Genomic DNA, 14,073 nt, shown 5'->3' with positions numbered 1-14,073 from the left:
CGATAATATTTTGCCGAGTGAAAGATGTGAATTTTAGGGGTTTTACTTTCGTCTCTTAAGTTTTTACAATGGGAAATTGTTTTCATCGACTCCGATTGCATTGTATCTTATTTACCAAATATTTTAGCGTTTCACATAATTTCCACAAATTAAAGCAGTTCTACTGAAGAAAAATAATTTGTGAATCCTTTAGACGTCTATCTTACCGCACCTCCTATATTACTGTTTGTTAAAAAATTAGATAATGATTGATACATCTATAAATATTTATATGTACTTTACATACGTATGCGTAAAACTTACCCTCCATATCCTTCCTTTGTCCAGTTTGAGATGATCACTTCTGAAGCCAGGCGATTTCTTTAAATATTTTAATCCTATATGAAGAAACGAGTAGTGTTTTTGCCGATTATTGTAAAACAATTTTCTTTGTTTTTCTCACAGTTTTTAGACGCATTTTATTTCGGATAAACAAATGTCTTATCGACTTATTAAAAAAATTATTTCGTCCATTTTAAAGCCGATGCACACAGTTATCACCGAATGTTGTTTTACAGTCCTGCACGACTCAATATTTTAACGACTCCTAAATGAATAAACAGAAAATTAATATTCTTAGTTAAAATTAAATTATTAACTTTTATTTCATCAAACTTTTTTTATCGATTTCGAATATAATTAAGTGATTTTTGTATTTTTATGATTATAATAATTATGATTTTCATCCGTTGAAAAATTAAATGCATTCTTGCTAAACTTTTTAATAGACTTTACTCAAACACCTAGTTTTCCTCGAGACAACATTTCAATAAAACGGTTTATTACAATATCGTAATTATATTTATTAAATATGAAAACATTTCAACAAGAAATAAGGTTAATGTTAAGGAATATTATATTATTTTAAATCTGTATTCTATGTTCTCTAAATATTTTTTTAAAATAAAATTCCTTACTCGATTATATCGTGGAAAAATACACATCGGTGCTGCAAATATAAACGAATTTGGAATTTTACAAGTTTAGAATTTTATTTCTAATTTACCTTCAAATTTTAAAAATACGAGAATAAATGTATACCTGCAAGAATTTTTTGTTGATAAAATCTAAAAATTATCATCTCTTAGAATAACTTATTCCCGATGTCTTAAAACGGTTTTAGTCTGTTTATCTGTAGGTACAGGCACCCGGCACAAATAATCGAACAATTTTAATGAAGCTTTATGGATGATCCTACATTATCCCTGAAATAAATTTAAGCTTTCTTAAATTAAACTATCCAAACGGGGATCCGTTCTGTCCTTGAAGGAAAATAATTTTTTTAATTCTATTCCTTCGGCACGGGAAACACTTTTATATATATATATAAAATTATAATAATATAAACATTTATATTGCATTTCAACAAAAGCTTTCAGCGGACAGGCACTAGGGCAAATAATATTTAAATAATTCCTGAAGTTATTTCCGAATTTTAACCGACGGTTTCCTTCCAAGTAGTAAATAAAAATTCATGCTCGGTAGAATTCAGGGACAATCAGATTGAAAAAATTTTAATCTTTTCAAATCGAAAAACAAATCAAAATCTACGAAAAGATTGCTGCTATATGCGTGTTGAATCCAAAGAGTTGCGGAAAGAGATTCCGGATCACCATTAACTTTATTATTTTATGTATTATTATTTTTACTTTTTTAATTTACTATTTTCAATGACGTTTTATTTTCGGTAGCCCTAAGAATAGAAGGCTTTTCTTACCTGTAGATAGAGATGTGGTGAAAAGTACTCTTAATGTAGTTTCAGAATTTTTCATTACTTGGTAGATTTCATCCGGCTTTTACTTTTTGTTACATTTTTTTTTATGTGTATTATTTTATTTATTATTTATTAAATTTGCATTTATTTATGTGATTCTATTGATTTTCTATTTCTGAATTCATTAATAAGACGACTGCTTATATATTTGGTTTTGTTGTGCTTGAATTGCGTTTTTATTTGCAAATGCTGCAAGATGATTTAAAACATTCGGAAGAATTTAAAGACTTTTAGCAGTTTATAAAACGAGAGCAATTTACAAGAAAAAATTACGAGAGTGTCAATGTTAATCTCAACACGTGATAGAATCATATTAAAGGAATAAATAAATTGAAATAAATTACGTTTTAATCTACATTTCTACGATATTACATTATATTTGTACTATATATTACGATTTAATATTGTAATTCTATTAAAAAACGCAAAGAATAGTTCTTAACAAGAGGCAATGACTTTCTTAAATCAGCATGAATTCTTTCTATCAACTTTCCAGTTCTATTATTAATATAGGCATTAGTAAGAAATAAAGTATTTTCTGATGCAATAACATAGAAATCGTGCGTAATTTCATACTTATGAGCGTCAGATCATAATATGAAATTCAAAATACTATTCTTGAATTTTTTTTTAATTGTAAAAATATAACAAAATAAAATATTAATTAGAAATCCTGATGCTAAGCTATTAGAAAATAAAAAGAAAGAATTCCTTCTTCCTTTAAATTGTATTTATCATTTCGTATTCTTACTCATTTGACCTGTAATAATCATAATGCTTTTTAAATTTATTTTACTTAACCTAACAAATTTTTAAAATTATTTTGTCGTATAATTGTTACAAAAACCTCAATTTAAATAAAAGATTGTTTTTATCGCGTGCTATTTTAAATAATTTAACAAAGGAATATTCGGTAAAAGATAAATATAAACTACATTAATGAAATTTCTAATTTTTTCTAGTTTGTGAATCATAGAATCGAACAAAACAGTTTCAAGTTAACAGATATTTCAATGAAAAAATTAAATTTGACACCTAGTAGATAAATTTTTCATCGCTTGCTTAGAAAACCATGAAATATCTTTATTACGCTATTCTGTTTGTTCTAAAACAGACTGAAACTTTACATTCGATTTTTTCAGAGGTACAGACCCAACGCAAGAGAGAAAAGAATAAATGGACGGAAGGAATGAAAATTCAAATTGTAAAAATATAATTAATTTTTTTTGTTGAAATATTTTATTCAAATAAAGTGTTATTTTACCTAAAGATTATTTATTTTCTTGTGGTTCACGCTCGATTACATTTTATGTAGCCATATATTTTTTTTAGGATAGATGAGATGAATTCTGTCGCGTGTGAAAAATGCCAATCCCGACTGGAATTCGAACCCAGAACCCTGCTGATGAAAGCCAGAGAAAATATTCTACCATGGAGATGAGCAAACTATTGTTATTAAATAAAATATTATTACTTCCAGAGAAGGCCGGAAAGAGGTCGGTTTGAGCCACCGTGGTGGCCAGGAAACAAGGCCCTCCTCACGTTAACATAACACACACACACACACACATATACATATATATATATATAAATTATAATTCCCTGTTTTTTAGCGACAAAATTTGACTTGTAACGTCACTGGAAAAAGTTACCTTACTGAATTAATCGTCTCACTAAATTTTTGTCATTTTTTTGCTATTTTTACTACTAGTTCCTCTACTTATTAAAATATACGTATTTTCTGCTAAGATTGTCATAATTTTATATGGAATACATCCGAAACATGTCAACCTGTAATTTAGTAAGACGAAGTTAAGAAAAATAGATAAAAGTACTCAATAAAAAAAATTTATTTTTACTCGTTATCTTGAAATGTTAAATGTGTTAAGTATCTAAAAATATTAAATATCTTAAAATGTGTTAATTTATTTGTTATCCCGCTGTCAAAGGTAGGAAATGATAATTTAATTGTATAATAGAACCGGATTCAAATCCTATCAGTAAATATAATCAATTTTCAAGGAAATAAAAGAAAACGATCATTTGATTTGATTTTGTGCACTTTTTGTTTCGGGGAAAACTTTAAATAGATTTGTTGTTTTGAGCTAATTTGAAAATTGTAAAAAAAACATATTAATAGCGAAGAAATGTTTAAATTTAATTTAATTTTTTAAAATTTATTTGAAGCCCGGTTCTGTTTTTTTAAGAATATTTTTTTTAATAAACATTATTTTGAACAAAGTCCATGTAATCCGTTCGAAAAAAGTTTACGAAATCGTTATGAGATGTCAACGTTTAAGAAAGCATTAATTATTTTATCTTTATGTTATTTTATACGAGCGGGTAACATAAGTGATCTTATAGTATATTAGTCAAAATTTCGTATTTAAATATAAAACTTTCTTTCCTTTTACAAATTTTACTTTCTCACTCTTTCGATGAGCGAGATGAATATACTCCTATATTCTATACTCGTGTGTGTGTATATATATATATATATATATATATATATATATATATATATATATACACACACACACACGCGCGCGCGCACGTGCGTATTTAAATACGTACTAAAACATTTATCAATTAACACTGTCAAAACTGTTATTTTATTCATACTGATTTTAATTATTTGTTATCTTTAATAATTTTCAACGCTATTATTCTATATAATTATTTTTTACATATCGATGCCGACTATAAACACTTTCTGTTTTTAGTTTTTCTTCTTCTTTTTCTTTGTCATACCTGACGCTCTTATCAAGGTTTCCCACCGTTTCCTTCATCATCATTCCAGGGAAATCTCAAAGCAGTTCTTGTTTGGAGCAACATTCTTACCAGCTATTTCTTTTGTGATCTATGTACGAGTATTAATATATAGCTATATTCTGGGCGATTAAATTATTTATTATTTATTTATCGGCAGAACATTTCTTAGTCGGTAAAAGGTAGAACAGTGAATTTCATTATAACCCGAGATGGGATTAGCGGTTTAGAAAGTTTCTGTTTTGAATAAATCGGTTAATTCAACGTCCATCAGAGATTTTGTTGAATTTTTCGTTCACATTTTTAATATTAGTTTCAAAGAAATTATTTCTTACAGATAATAATTTTGAGTAGCTTCAATATAACTGTTTCGTTCGTCGCAACAAGATCAATATATAAGTTTATTTGTATCGATTTTCATACGATGCAGAAAAGAAATTTCTATAAGTTAACATGAGTATACGAAACTATTATTATTATTATTACGATCGCATTAGACCTAAGTTTTGGGAAGTATCAAAAAGTTACTTAACGAGTAAGGTAAAAAAAAAAACCACACAGACTTTTCCCTTTTACCGTAAGAATAAATAATTTTAACTATATAGAAAAAAGTGAGGAAGAAAACCATATAATTTTTTATTATAATGGGATTTTCTTGCCTGGAAACGTGTCTTAAGATTACTAATTTAATGTTTTTTAATGTGGTCTTTTTATTTGTAAATATTCTTTTATCAAATGCGAACTATTTTCCTAAAGAATTCACACCGATTCGTTTTTGATTCTCTAATCATAATAATCTCAATTTTATTAGTTCATTAAATGGTTTTTAAATATTTAATTTTTTGTTATTTTAATTTTTCTTGTAATAAAAAAGGCTGTTCTCAAAGCACAACGTTATTATTATTATTATTATTAATAATATTAATAATAATATTAAGGAGCTCTATAATATATTCTATTCGGGGTTCAAATTTTAGAGAAATAAGTATCGATTTTTAAAATCCACTTTTCAGGTACTTCATCATTTTCCGTAATTCATATTTTATGAAAGTCGGTTGTGCTGTAGGTGTACAACATATTACTAGAAAGCAACGCATAACCTCCTCCTGATATTATTTAATAATTTACTATTTTTTTAATAATCTTACAACCTTTGTTACTCAGGATATTGAGTCTAATAGTTTTTAGGCCAAATAATGAAAATCGGTTTAGGTCGTAATCCTCTATTGGATGCCCCAGGGGAATAGAACTCTATTTAAATTGAGTAATAACAAGATTTTGTATTATTATCTTTCATTAAAATTGATTTAGGGGGGTTTGGATTTATTTAAACAATAAAACGAGTAATGAATGGATGAATCTGTATTACGCGCTAATTATATGTTGTAACACAGCTATTTTGCGCGTATAAATTACGTTTTAATATCCAACGGATTTAATGCTTGTATTTTATTTTTAAAACGTACCAGAAATTTAAGTTATGTTACGCCTAATAAAATTTCTCGTTTCGTTGACCTTGGTTTTCGTCAAAAAAGGCACTTTCCGTTATAAAACAAAGTATTAATCTTTCACGTACACGGTTTTGATCCGAATGAATTCGAAAACAAAAAATACTTTTTCTCAAAATAGGGTTTTAAAAAATTGTAAATTCTTTAAGATCGCATTTAATAGATATTCACTAAAGAGAGTTGTTTAAAAGCAACTGTTTTATGTAAAAAAAACCTCTTCTAATCTTTCATTCTATTAAAAGATTTTGCTGTCTTTTTTAAAAATTGTTTTCAAAAATAATAAATCCTGGAATGCAGTTTTTTGCTTTCCATTAAAAAAAAAAATTAAAAAGAATCGACTTTTTTACACCCGTTTAATTTTTTCTCTGCTTTTCCTTTTATTAATTTTGATTTATCTACTCGACAGCCAAAAGCTGCAGATGAAACATTAACTATTCTTTTTTTTTTGCATCTAGTATCAATCAATTTAATACGTAATATTAATTTAATCTAGTATCAATATTTTTTTTATTCAATTAAATTTGATCTTTTATTTTTCAGTATTTAAAATAAAACGTAATAGTAAATAAGGATGTTTTTTAATAAGCTAAAATTAAAAACTAGCTAGATTAGAACTTTTCTGATGAACTGTCTTTTAATATATTCATTTATAGATTTTTTCAAAATATCGAAATATTCAGTTGAAAATTCTTTAATTTTATAACAATCTGGTTATGTTGTTAACCGAAGTAGAACTCTGGTCTACCGGATTATGAGTTTTAAATCCTTTACAATTAAGAGTAATTTCAGATATAAATAAAAATTGATTTTGAGATTATACGAGGTTAAAATCTGAAATTAAACTATATTATAATCACTGAAAATCTTAAAATTTATTAAAATAAAAATATTCTGCAATAATATGCTAAAAAAGTCTGATTTTCTTATTTTTTTATTTTTGGTTGCATCATTTATTTTTATCTTTATGGAACGGATTAAAATAAAAATTCAATTGTTTTCATATTTGGTTGCTTATTTACGCTGTTTGTTTTGTTTCATCAGAATATACGAGTGGACGATAATAACACCGAGGAGTAGTTTTCGTTTTTTTTGTTTTTTGAATATAAAATTTACGCTAAAATTTGTACCGTCATATATAGAAATAGCGTTCTGTCAAAGTTATGTTTAGATAATGATAAATATTTCCTACGCCACAACTCTAACGACTGACAGTATCTCGCGTGATATCTTAATATCAAAAAATGTATTCCTCATAAGAAAATATGTTTATAGTTCTTTAAATTAAACGTTCAAGTTGATTTTCAGCAAAAATCATCCAGTAAAGATATTCATTTATATTGTTGATTTAGAAATTAAATAGTACCGTAAAATCATCGATAGAAACTATCACTACAGCGATTCCGTATCTAAAATTTATCATAAAAAGAGCAACGTAAATAAATTCACTTTTTATGTTGAAAATTATTTTACGGGGATTTCTATCTCATACATTTCGCATCTAAACTTAAAACCGCACAATACATTGTTGTAGGACTGCCGTCCAGATAACACCAAAATTTAGGTCGGCTATTGGAATTTTATACAGCTACACCGTATAAATAACATGTATAACCAATATTTGAAAGCGGAAAAAAATAATATAATTACGAAGGAAATATTTTACTAATGATTTATTTCGTTTGATATTTTTCAGTTTTATTCTTTTGAAACAAAATTACTTATGAAATGATATAAATTTATAAACTTGCATTCCAATAAATTATTTGTCAACTTTATAAAAATCGCTTAAAAAATTGTTGTATTTTCAAACGTACAAATAACGGGGCGGATCAGGACAAGTAAATAATTCTATACCGAAATAATAACTTAATCGATCAGAAGACTAAGGTTGAGAGAGTTTAAAATATTATGTTAATTCATTAAAAATATAAAATTTTGTTTACTTTTTCAGTTAATAGTTGATTATCACTAAGTTGAATATGAAACTCGAAAAATCTGTTACAATCATGAAAGGTCACTCAAAAAATCTGGAAAATTAATTCAAACGGTATTTTAAATAATTTCTGTAAATTTTTGTATGATGACGTCATCGCTAAAAATGTGTAATTAAATTAATTTTTTCAAAAGCTTTAGACTTTTCTGTGTTTATTTGATTTTTTGGTTTCAGAACTATTCTTAAGCATATTTACCTAGAACAGGGTCAAAATAAAAAGAATTATGAAATATTTGATGAAATATAGGCCTACTAAAATCGATCCTGCGGTTCTTGAATTTTTCAAATAAAATAGATACAAAGCGTTTTTTATAATACTAAATTAAGAGTATTTAATAGAAAATATGTATTATATTAATAAAATTTACCCAGAAAATCTATGAACTCAATCGTACGTGCAGATTAATTCAATTTTTATTCCTCATTCTTTATTTTAAATATACGAGGAATTACTTCCTTATAATCATACAAATACAAATATATTCATTTTTTTTTTTAAATACCTGCGTTAAATAGTTCGAAATTTATCAAAATTACAACTATTATTATTATGTGTACCTAACATAAATTTAAATTTACAATCACATTAATCATAATTTTATTGATTAATTACAATTATTGCAATAATATAATTATAACTATATAATACTGCATATATTATATAATATATAAATTATCATTACCATTATTATTATTTTTATTTTTATTATTATTATTATTATTATTATTATCTGTACCTAACATAAATTTAAATGTACAATCACATTAATCATAATTTTATTGATTAATTACAATTATTTCAATAATATAATTATAATATATAATAATACATATATTATATAATACATACATTATCATATTATTATAAATATATAATAATGTAATAGAAACGTTCGATGTTGAAAATATTTACGTTTCAGAAGTTTAAGTTTATTCTTAATATTTAAATACTTCGATTTAATTTAGCGGTAATTTTTTTTTAACTTCTACGCGATTTTGTTACTATTTTTACCTGATAATTTTTAAATGTGACATCGTAATTTTTTTAGTTAAATTACAAGTTTAGTTTACTTAATTATCTATTTTTTTAAATTCTGTCTTTATTTAAATTTACCTATATATTTTTTCTTTAAAATACATTTAAAGCTATTTAACTGATATATATATATATATATATATATATATATATATACACACACACACATGTAATATTTATATATGTGTGTGTGTTTTAACTATAAATAAAAGTCCTACATTCGACTGTACATAATATGTAAGATATAGACGATATAAAAACGATTTAAAATAATTATGTTATTACTATTTTCTACGAAGGTGAAAAGTGAAAAGACATTACAGTTTTAGTACTCTTGTGTAAAACATATAATGGATAAAAACCGTCCCACGTGTACACATTAACACAAACAGGCACTCACACAAAGCGGTTGAGATGAACAGAAATCAGTCAGGGTTTTTCACACCTCACGTTGTTCACTTATCACTACTATCGGTCTGTCACCGAGACGAAGCTGCTGGTCTACAAGGTGTGAAAAGTTTAAAAAACTTTTTTTAGCTTCGGTCGTCTTTTGAATGGAGTCGGAGTAGGTTTTCCGCTATGCGCATGCTCCATAATACTGATATTCGATTGGTCTTTCTCCCCCTTACGGGCGTGTCTTTAATGACCCCCAAAATATTTTACCGCTCGTCCGAAACGGGTTCTGGTCTTTTATACCGTGTACGACGTATATCTACTCTAAGTATTATAGTTTTAAATTAATTTATATCTAAAATTTCGTTGTTAATTTTAATATTTTTATCTTCCGACAGTCGTAAAAAACATATATATATATATATATATATACATGTACGTAAGTAGTACGCATTCAATATCAAGTTTAATTTTGAAAATTTGGATAAAACTTTATAAGAAATAAAAAGAGCGATTACGGCCGATTGTTTTTAAATGCATATATATATAAATAGTTCGCGCGCGCGTGTGTGTGTGTATATATATTTCATTTTTTCAGTTTATTTTCTAAAATTTTTAATTGATGATACAAATTATTATGGAATAAGCTAGGTTTAAGTAAATATCTTTTATAAGACGATGATATAACCGATTATACTTCCGACAAAGACAATTCTGTTTATAGTTTGTTAAGAATCATGGAAAAACAAATTCATTCAATGTCCGCAAACTTAAACACTCCGTATGCTATATCTCTACTTAACGTGTAAGGTACATAACTTTAAATAATCTTACATTTTATACATAATTTTACTGGAGGAAAGAATATGTCAAATATAACTAATATTTAAATTTATTTAAAATATTAAAAGTGAAAAGATACAACAATGTTAAAATATATTCGCTATAATAAATAATAATAATAATAATAAATAATTTGAATATAATTAAAATAGACAGTAATTTTATTTTAAATTTAAACACTGATGCGTTTCTCACGATATATTGTTAAACTTAATAATTAATTTTTTTTTCATAAATCTGAGTAATAATTTTTCGTTAACTACACAATATGTTACTCGTTTAAAATAAAACATCATACGGACGGACGGCTAGCTCATTTCTCAACTACTGTAAAGACTAAAAGGTTTCTATTATGTCGATAAGTATATGAAATTTCAGATAAACAGAATTTAATTATTAGCCTAATAAATTATGTAAAAATAATCGTTGTGACTACCATCAAAAAAATTGCAAATGTATAAAAAATATCAGTCTTATTTGTTTTAGAAATATACTAATAAATATACTTTAAAAATGATTCAATCATTTTATATAAAAGTTTTCTTTACGAGAAATGATTCTATAAGTACTAGTAGAAATTTATCATACAAAGTTAATTTTTAATAAAATAATGAAAATATGACAACACTTCTTTGTAAAACCGAGTGATATCTTTTTTCTGCCTTTTTTCCGAAATGTTCTGACTTCGAATCCGTCTCACGCTTTAAATTTCCAATACCGTATTCCAAGCACAAACGTCAGGTTCTTGTAGTAAACAATTTAACAAAATATTTTTTCAATTAAAAAAAAAATGGTTTTAATTTTTTTTTAAATTACTTCATCTTTGGTAATTTCTTAATTTTAACATAAATTAAGAATCACATCTTGTACATTTTCAACCGCCCATGTTCTCTTTCCACGTAATTTTTACAATTTGCTCTTTCACTTGCTATGAAATAATGCAATTTTATTTTTTATATTTTATTTTATTTTATTTTTTATATAAACGAAAAAAATTAGATTTTAGACACAAAAACTACATTTTTACTAATTGCATTTAAAGATAAAAAAAAACTTTTAGTTAATCCGTTATACCATCGTTTATTCTTTTACAGCTATTCTAATGATAGATTTAATTTTTTTTTTTTTTTTTTAATTAATTATTGCACCATAAAGTCCCATCAGTTAATTCTTCCGGTATAGAAAATAAAACACAAATCACTTTATTATTATCATTTTTCATAAATTATCAAGCCGTTTAAAAAGTTTTTCCTGCGGTTTGTTTAAAATTTAAAGATTTTCTTTTACAGAAAGAATATTATTCTGTCGATGAAATTTTAAATAATACTAATTAAAAGATTTTTAAAAACCTGAATTCTCTTCATTTCATTCAAGTGTACACAACTCTCTGTTAGTATATTTTGAAGAATTTCCTTAATCTACATTTGATATCCGTCTAGTTGATTTCTGCACGAAAGCTCTCTTTACTAGTACGAGCCGTTTTTGAAGTCATACTTGTAAAATTCGTTGACTTCTCGCATTCTTTGTTTCTCTATCTAAACCAACGTTTCTCAAACTGGGGTCACGATATCAGCCTACAACTTTACACGTAAACAATAATAAAATCATTTTATGAGAAAAAAATCATTTATTATAAACATTTTACTTACAGTTATAAACACACATGTAAAGAAAATAAATTAATGAGATGTTGCGTTTGTTTTCATTTAAACGTTTCTCCATACGTTGATCTATGTTAGAAACATACAAAAGCAAATCGTTTTCAAGCGATAATAGACGGTTTCTATATTTAGTTTTAGCGCAACCGTAGACGAAAACCCCTTTTTGCAGAGGTAAGACGTGGCGAAAGAGATTAATAGTTTCAATGCTTCTGCGACTAAATTTCCGTATTCACTTCGACGAGCGAGCCAAAACGTATCTAAATCTTCAGATGTGAATTGCAGTTGTAACGTATTTCGATGAACCGGTCGTGAATCTCAACCGGTAACTTAGCAGCTGTAACAACGTTTACACGCTGTAACAAGTAGATTCACTACTCGTCACTCTTCGAAAAATTATTTTTATCTTCCGGGAAATACTCCGCCGACTGAATTTTTAACTCACGCAAATGCACCTTCATGCTATGCAAACTGTGGTAATAATGGTGTCTTCTTCATCCAAATTTTTCTCATTATAATCTGAAGTGAGCGGAAACATATCTAAACGTTTGCTTTGAAGGTAAATAATTAAGATATCAAGCATCCTAATGAAAGTGCGAACTTTGTCTGTCATTAATAAAATGTTTTATCACGTCCTTATAAATTCACATTCAAGTCGTATAAATACGAAAATACATCACCTAAGTAAGCCAACACATCATATACTCATTATTCTATAAAAACAAACAACACTTTATTTTTTTTTTAACACAAAAACATTTATTATGGAAAAATATTATAAATTCATCTCGTGATTTCAATAACCGAGTTAACACTTACCCCGCGACAACCATCTGATTTCTGTATGGTAAAGAAGAAATTTTTTCTTCCCGTTTCATCGCATAATTTTGCAAACAGCATATTCTGTAACAGTCGACTTTTAATAAAACTAACCATTTTTGTAGCTTTACAAAGAATTTGTTTGAGATTTTCCGGCGTATTTTTTGTGGCAAGAGCATGTCTGTGAAGGAAGCAGTGCGTCAATTCCGCCCTCGATAAAAGACGATCTTTAGATATTTTTCAGAAATCCATTGTTCTTTCCGTTATCGCCTTTGCACCAGCACTACATACTGCGATACATTTTGTCCAATCTTTTGTAAATCTTTGTAGTTTTTAGTAACTTCATAAAAAAACATCAAAAAGACATTGTCCTGTTGCAAGACTAGTATTGAATTGCAAAACAGAATATTTTGTTTGATCGATCTGTCCCTATCGCATTCATATCTCACAGACATAAAAACTGAGAAATATTTGCCACATTTGTCGATTCGTCAAATTGAATACTAAAACGCTTATTTGAACTCACTTGCTGAATTATCTGATCGCAAACACTGGCAGCCATGTCGTCGATTCCCCTTGTTACTGTGTCGTTAGAAAGCGGAATATTTTCCAATCTTTTTGCTTCTTCCACGCCTATTAAATCAGTGCCATGTAAATTGCAGCAGTCAACATAAGATTTTCTATGGTTGTACGAGGTTTGGACATCTCAGTTACTCTTAATCCTACGAGATAAGATGCTTCAAGTGTAATTTTATCAGTACGGCTTGATTTACAAATAGACTCGTTGATTTCTCAAAGTGTCATTTTCTTTCGAAAAATTCCAACGGTTTGCTTTTATGATCCGGAAGTTAAATTTCCAAGTGTCGGAATTAATTTTGATGGCTTCATGCTGTCTTCGAAGAGAATTTGAAAGCCAACAACGGATTATGGCTTTCCATCCAACGAGGTAAAACCATAATTTAAGTGACTGTCATTGTACAATCTTTTCTTTTTACTAATCGATTCACTGGATGTAGATGGCTTATTTCATTTTCTCACAAATTTGTCAATTCTGCATAAGAATCTAACTGAAAAAAAAATCAGTTACACCGTTTGACTGCACACTAAAAAACTGAAAACTTAATTATTATTATTTCACTGAAACTACGTTCTTAAAAACTTAAATTAAGGAACCAGACTCACGCTTCGCATTCGAAACTAAACTGACTTTTCTGCAATCTCTTACGCCTCTTTTAAACAGC

The 14,073-nt window shown here is 26.9% G+C and overlaps 1 protein-coding gene across 7 annotated transcripts in view; it reads right to left on the bottom strand.

Moving 5' to 3' along the window:
• LOC142323287 (T-box transcription factor TBX1-like) overlaps positions 1 to 14,073 on the bottom strand; it is a 96,327-nt gene that overhangs the window by 68,634 nt on the left and 13,620 nt on the right. The window contains exons 1-2 of one of the 7 annotated variants that reach the window (XM_075362734.1): positions 9,520 to 9,646; positions 304 to 586 (exon numbers count right to left, since the gene is read on the bottom strand). In XM_075362734.1, coding sequence (XP_075218849.1) covers positions 304 to 310 — 7 coding nt within the window. In that variant the 5' untranslated portion in view covers positions 311 to 586; positions 9,520 to 9,646. Of the gene's footprint in view, positions 1 to 303; positions 587 to 1,756; positions 1,775 to 9,404; positions 9,647 to 14,073 lie in introns of those variants that run through there. The other 6 variants (XM_075362737.1, XM_075362735.1, XM_075362738.1 and 3 more) reach the window with 6 other exon arrangements.

Source organism: Lycorma delicatula, chromosome 4 (assembly GCF_047948215.1).
Source record: "Lycorma delicatula isolate Av1 chromosome 4, ASM4794821v1, whole genome shotgun sequence".
Classification (NCBI taxonomy): Eukaryota; Metazoa; Arthropoda; class Insecta; order Hemiptera; family Fulgoridae; genus Lycorma; species Lycorma delicatula.
This window is presented reverse-complemented; position numbering and strand designations above follow the sequence as displayed.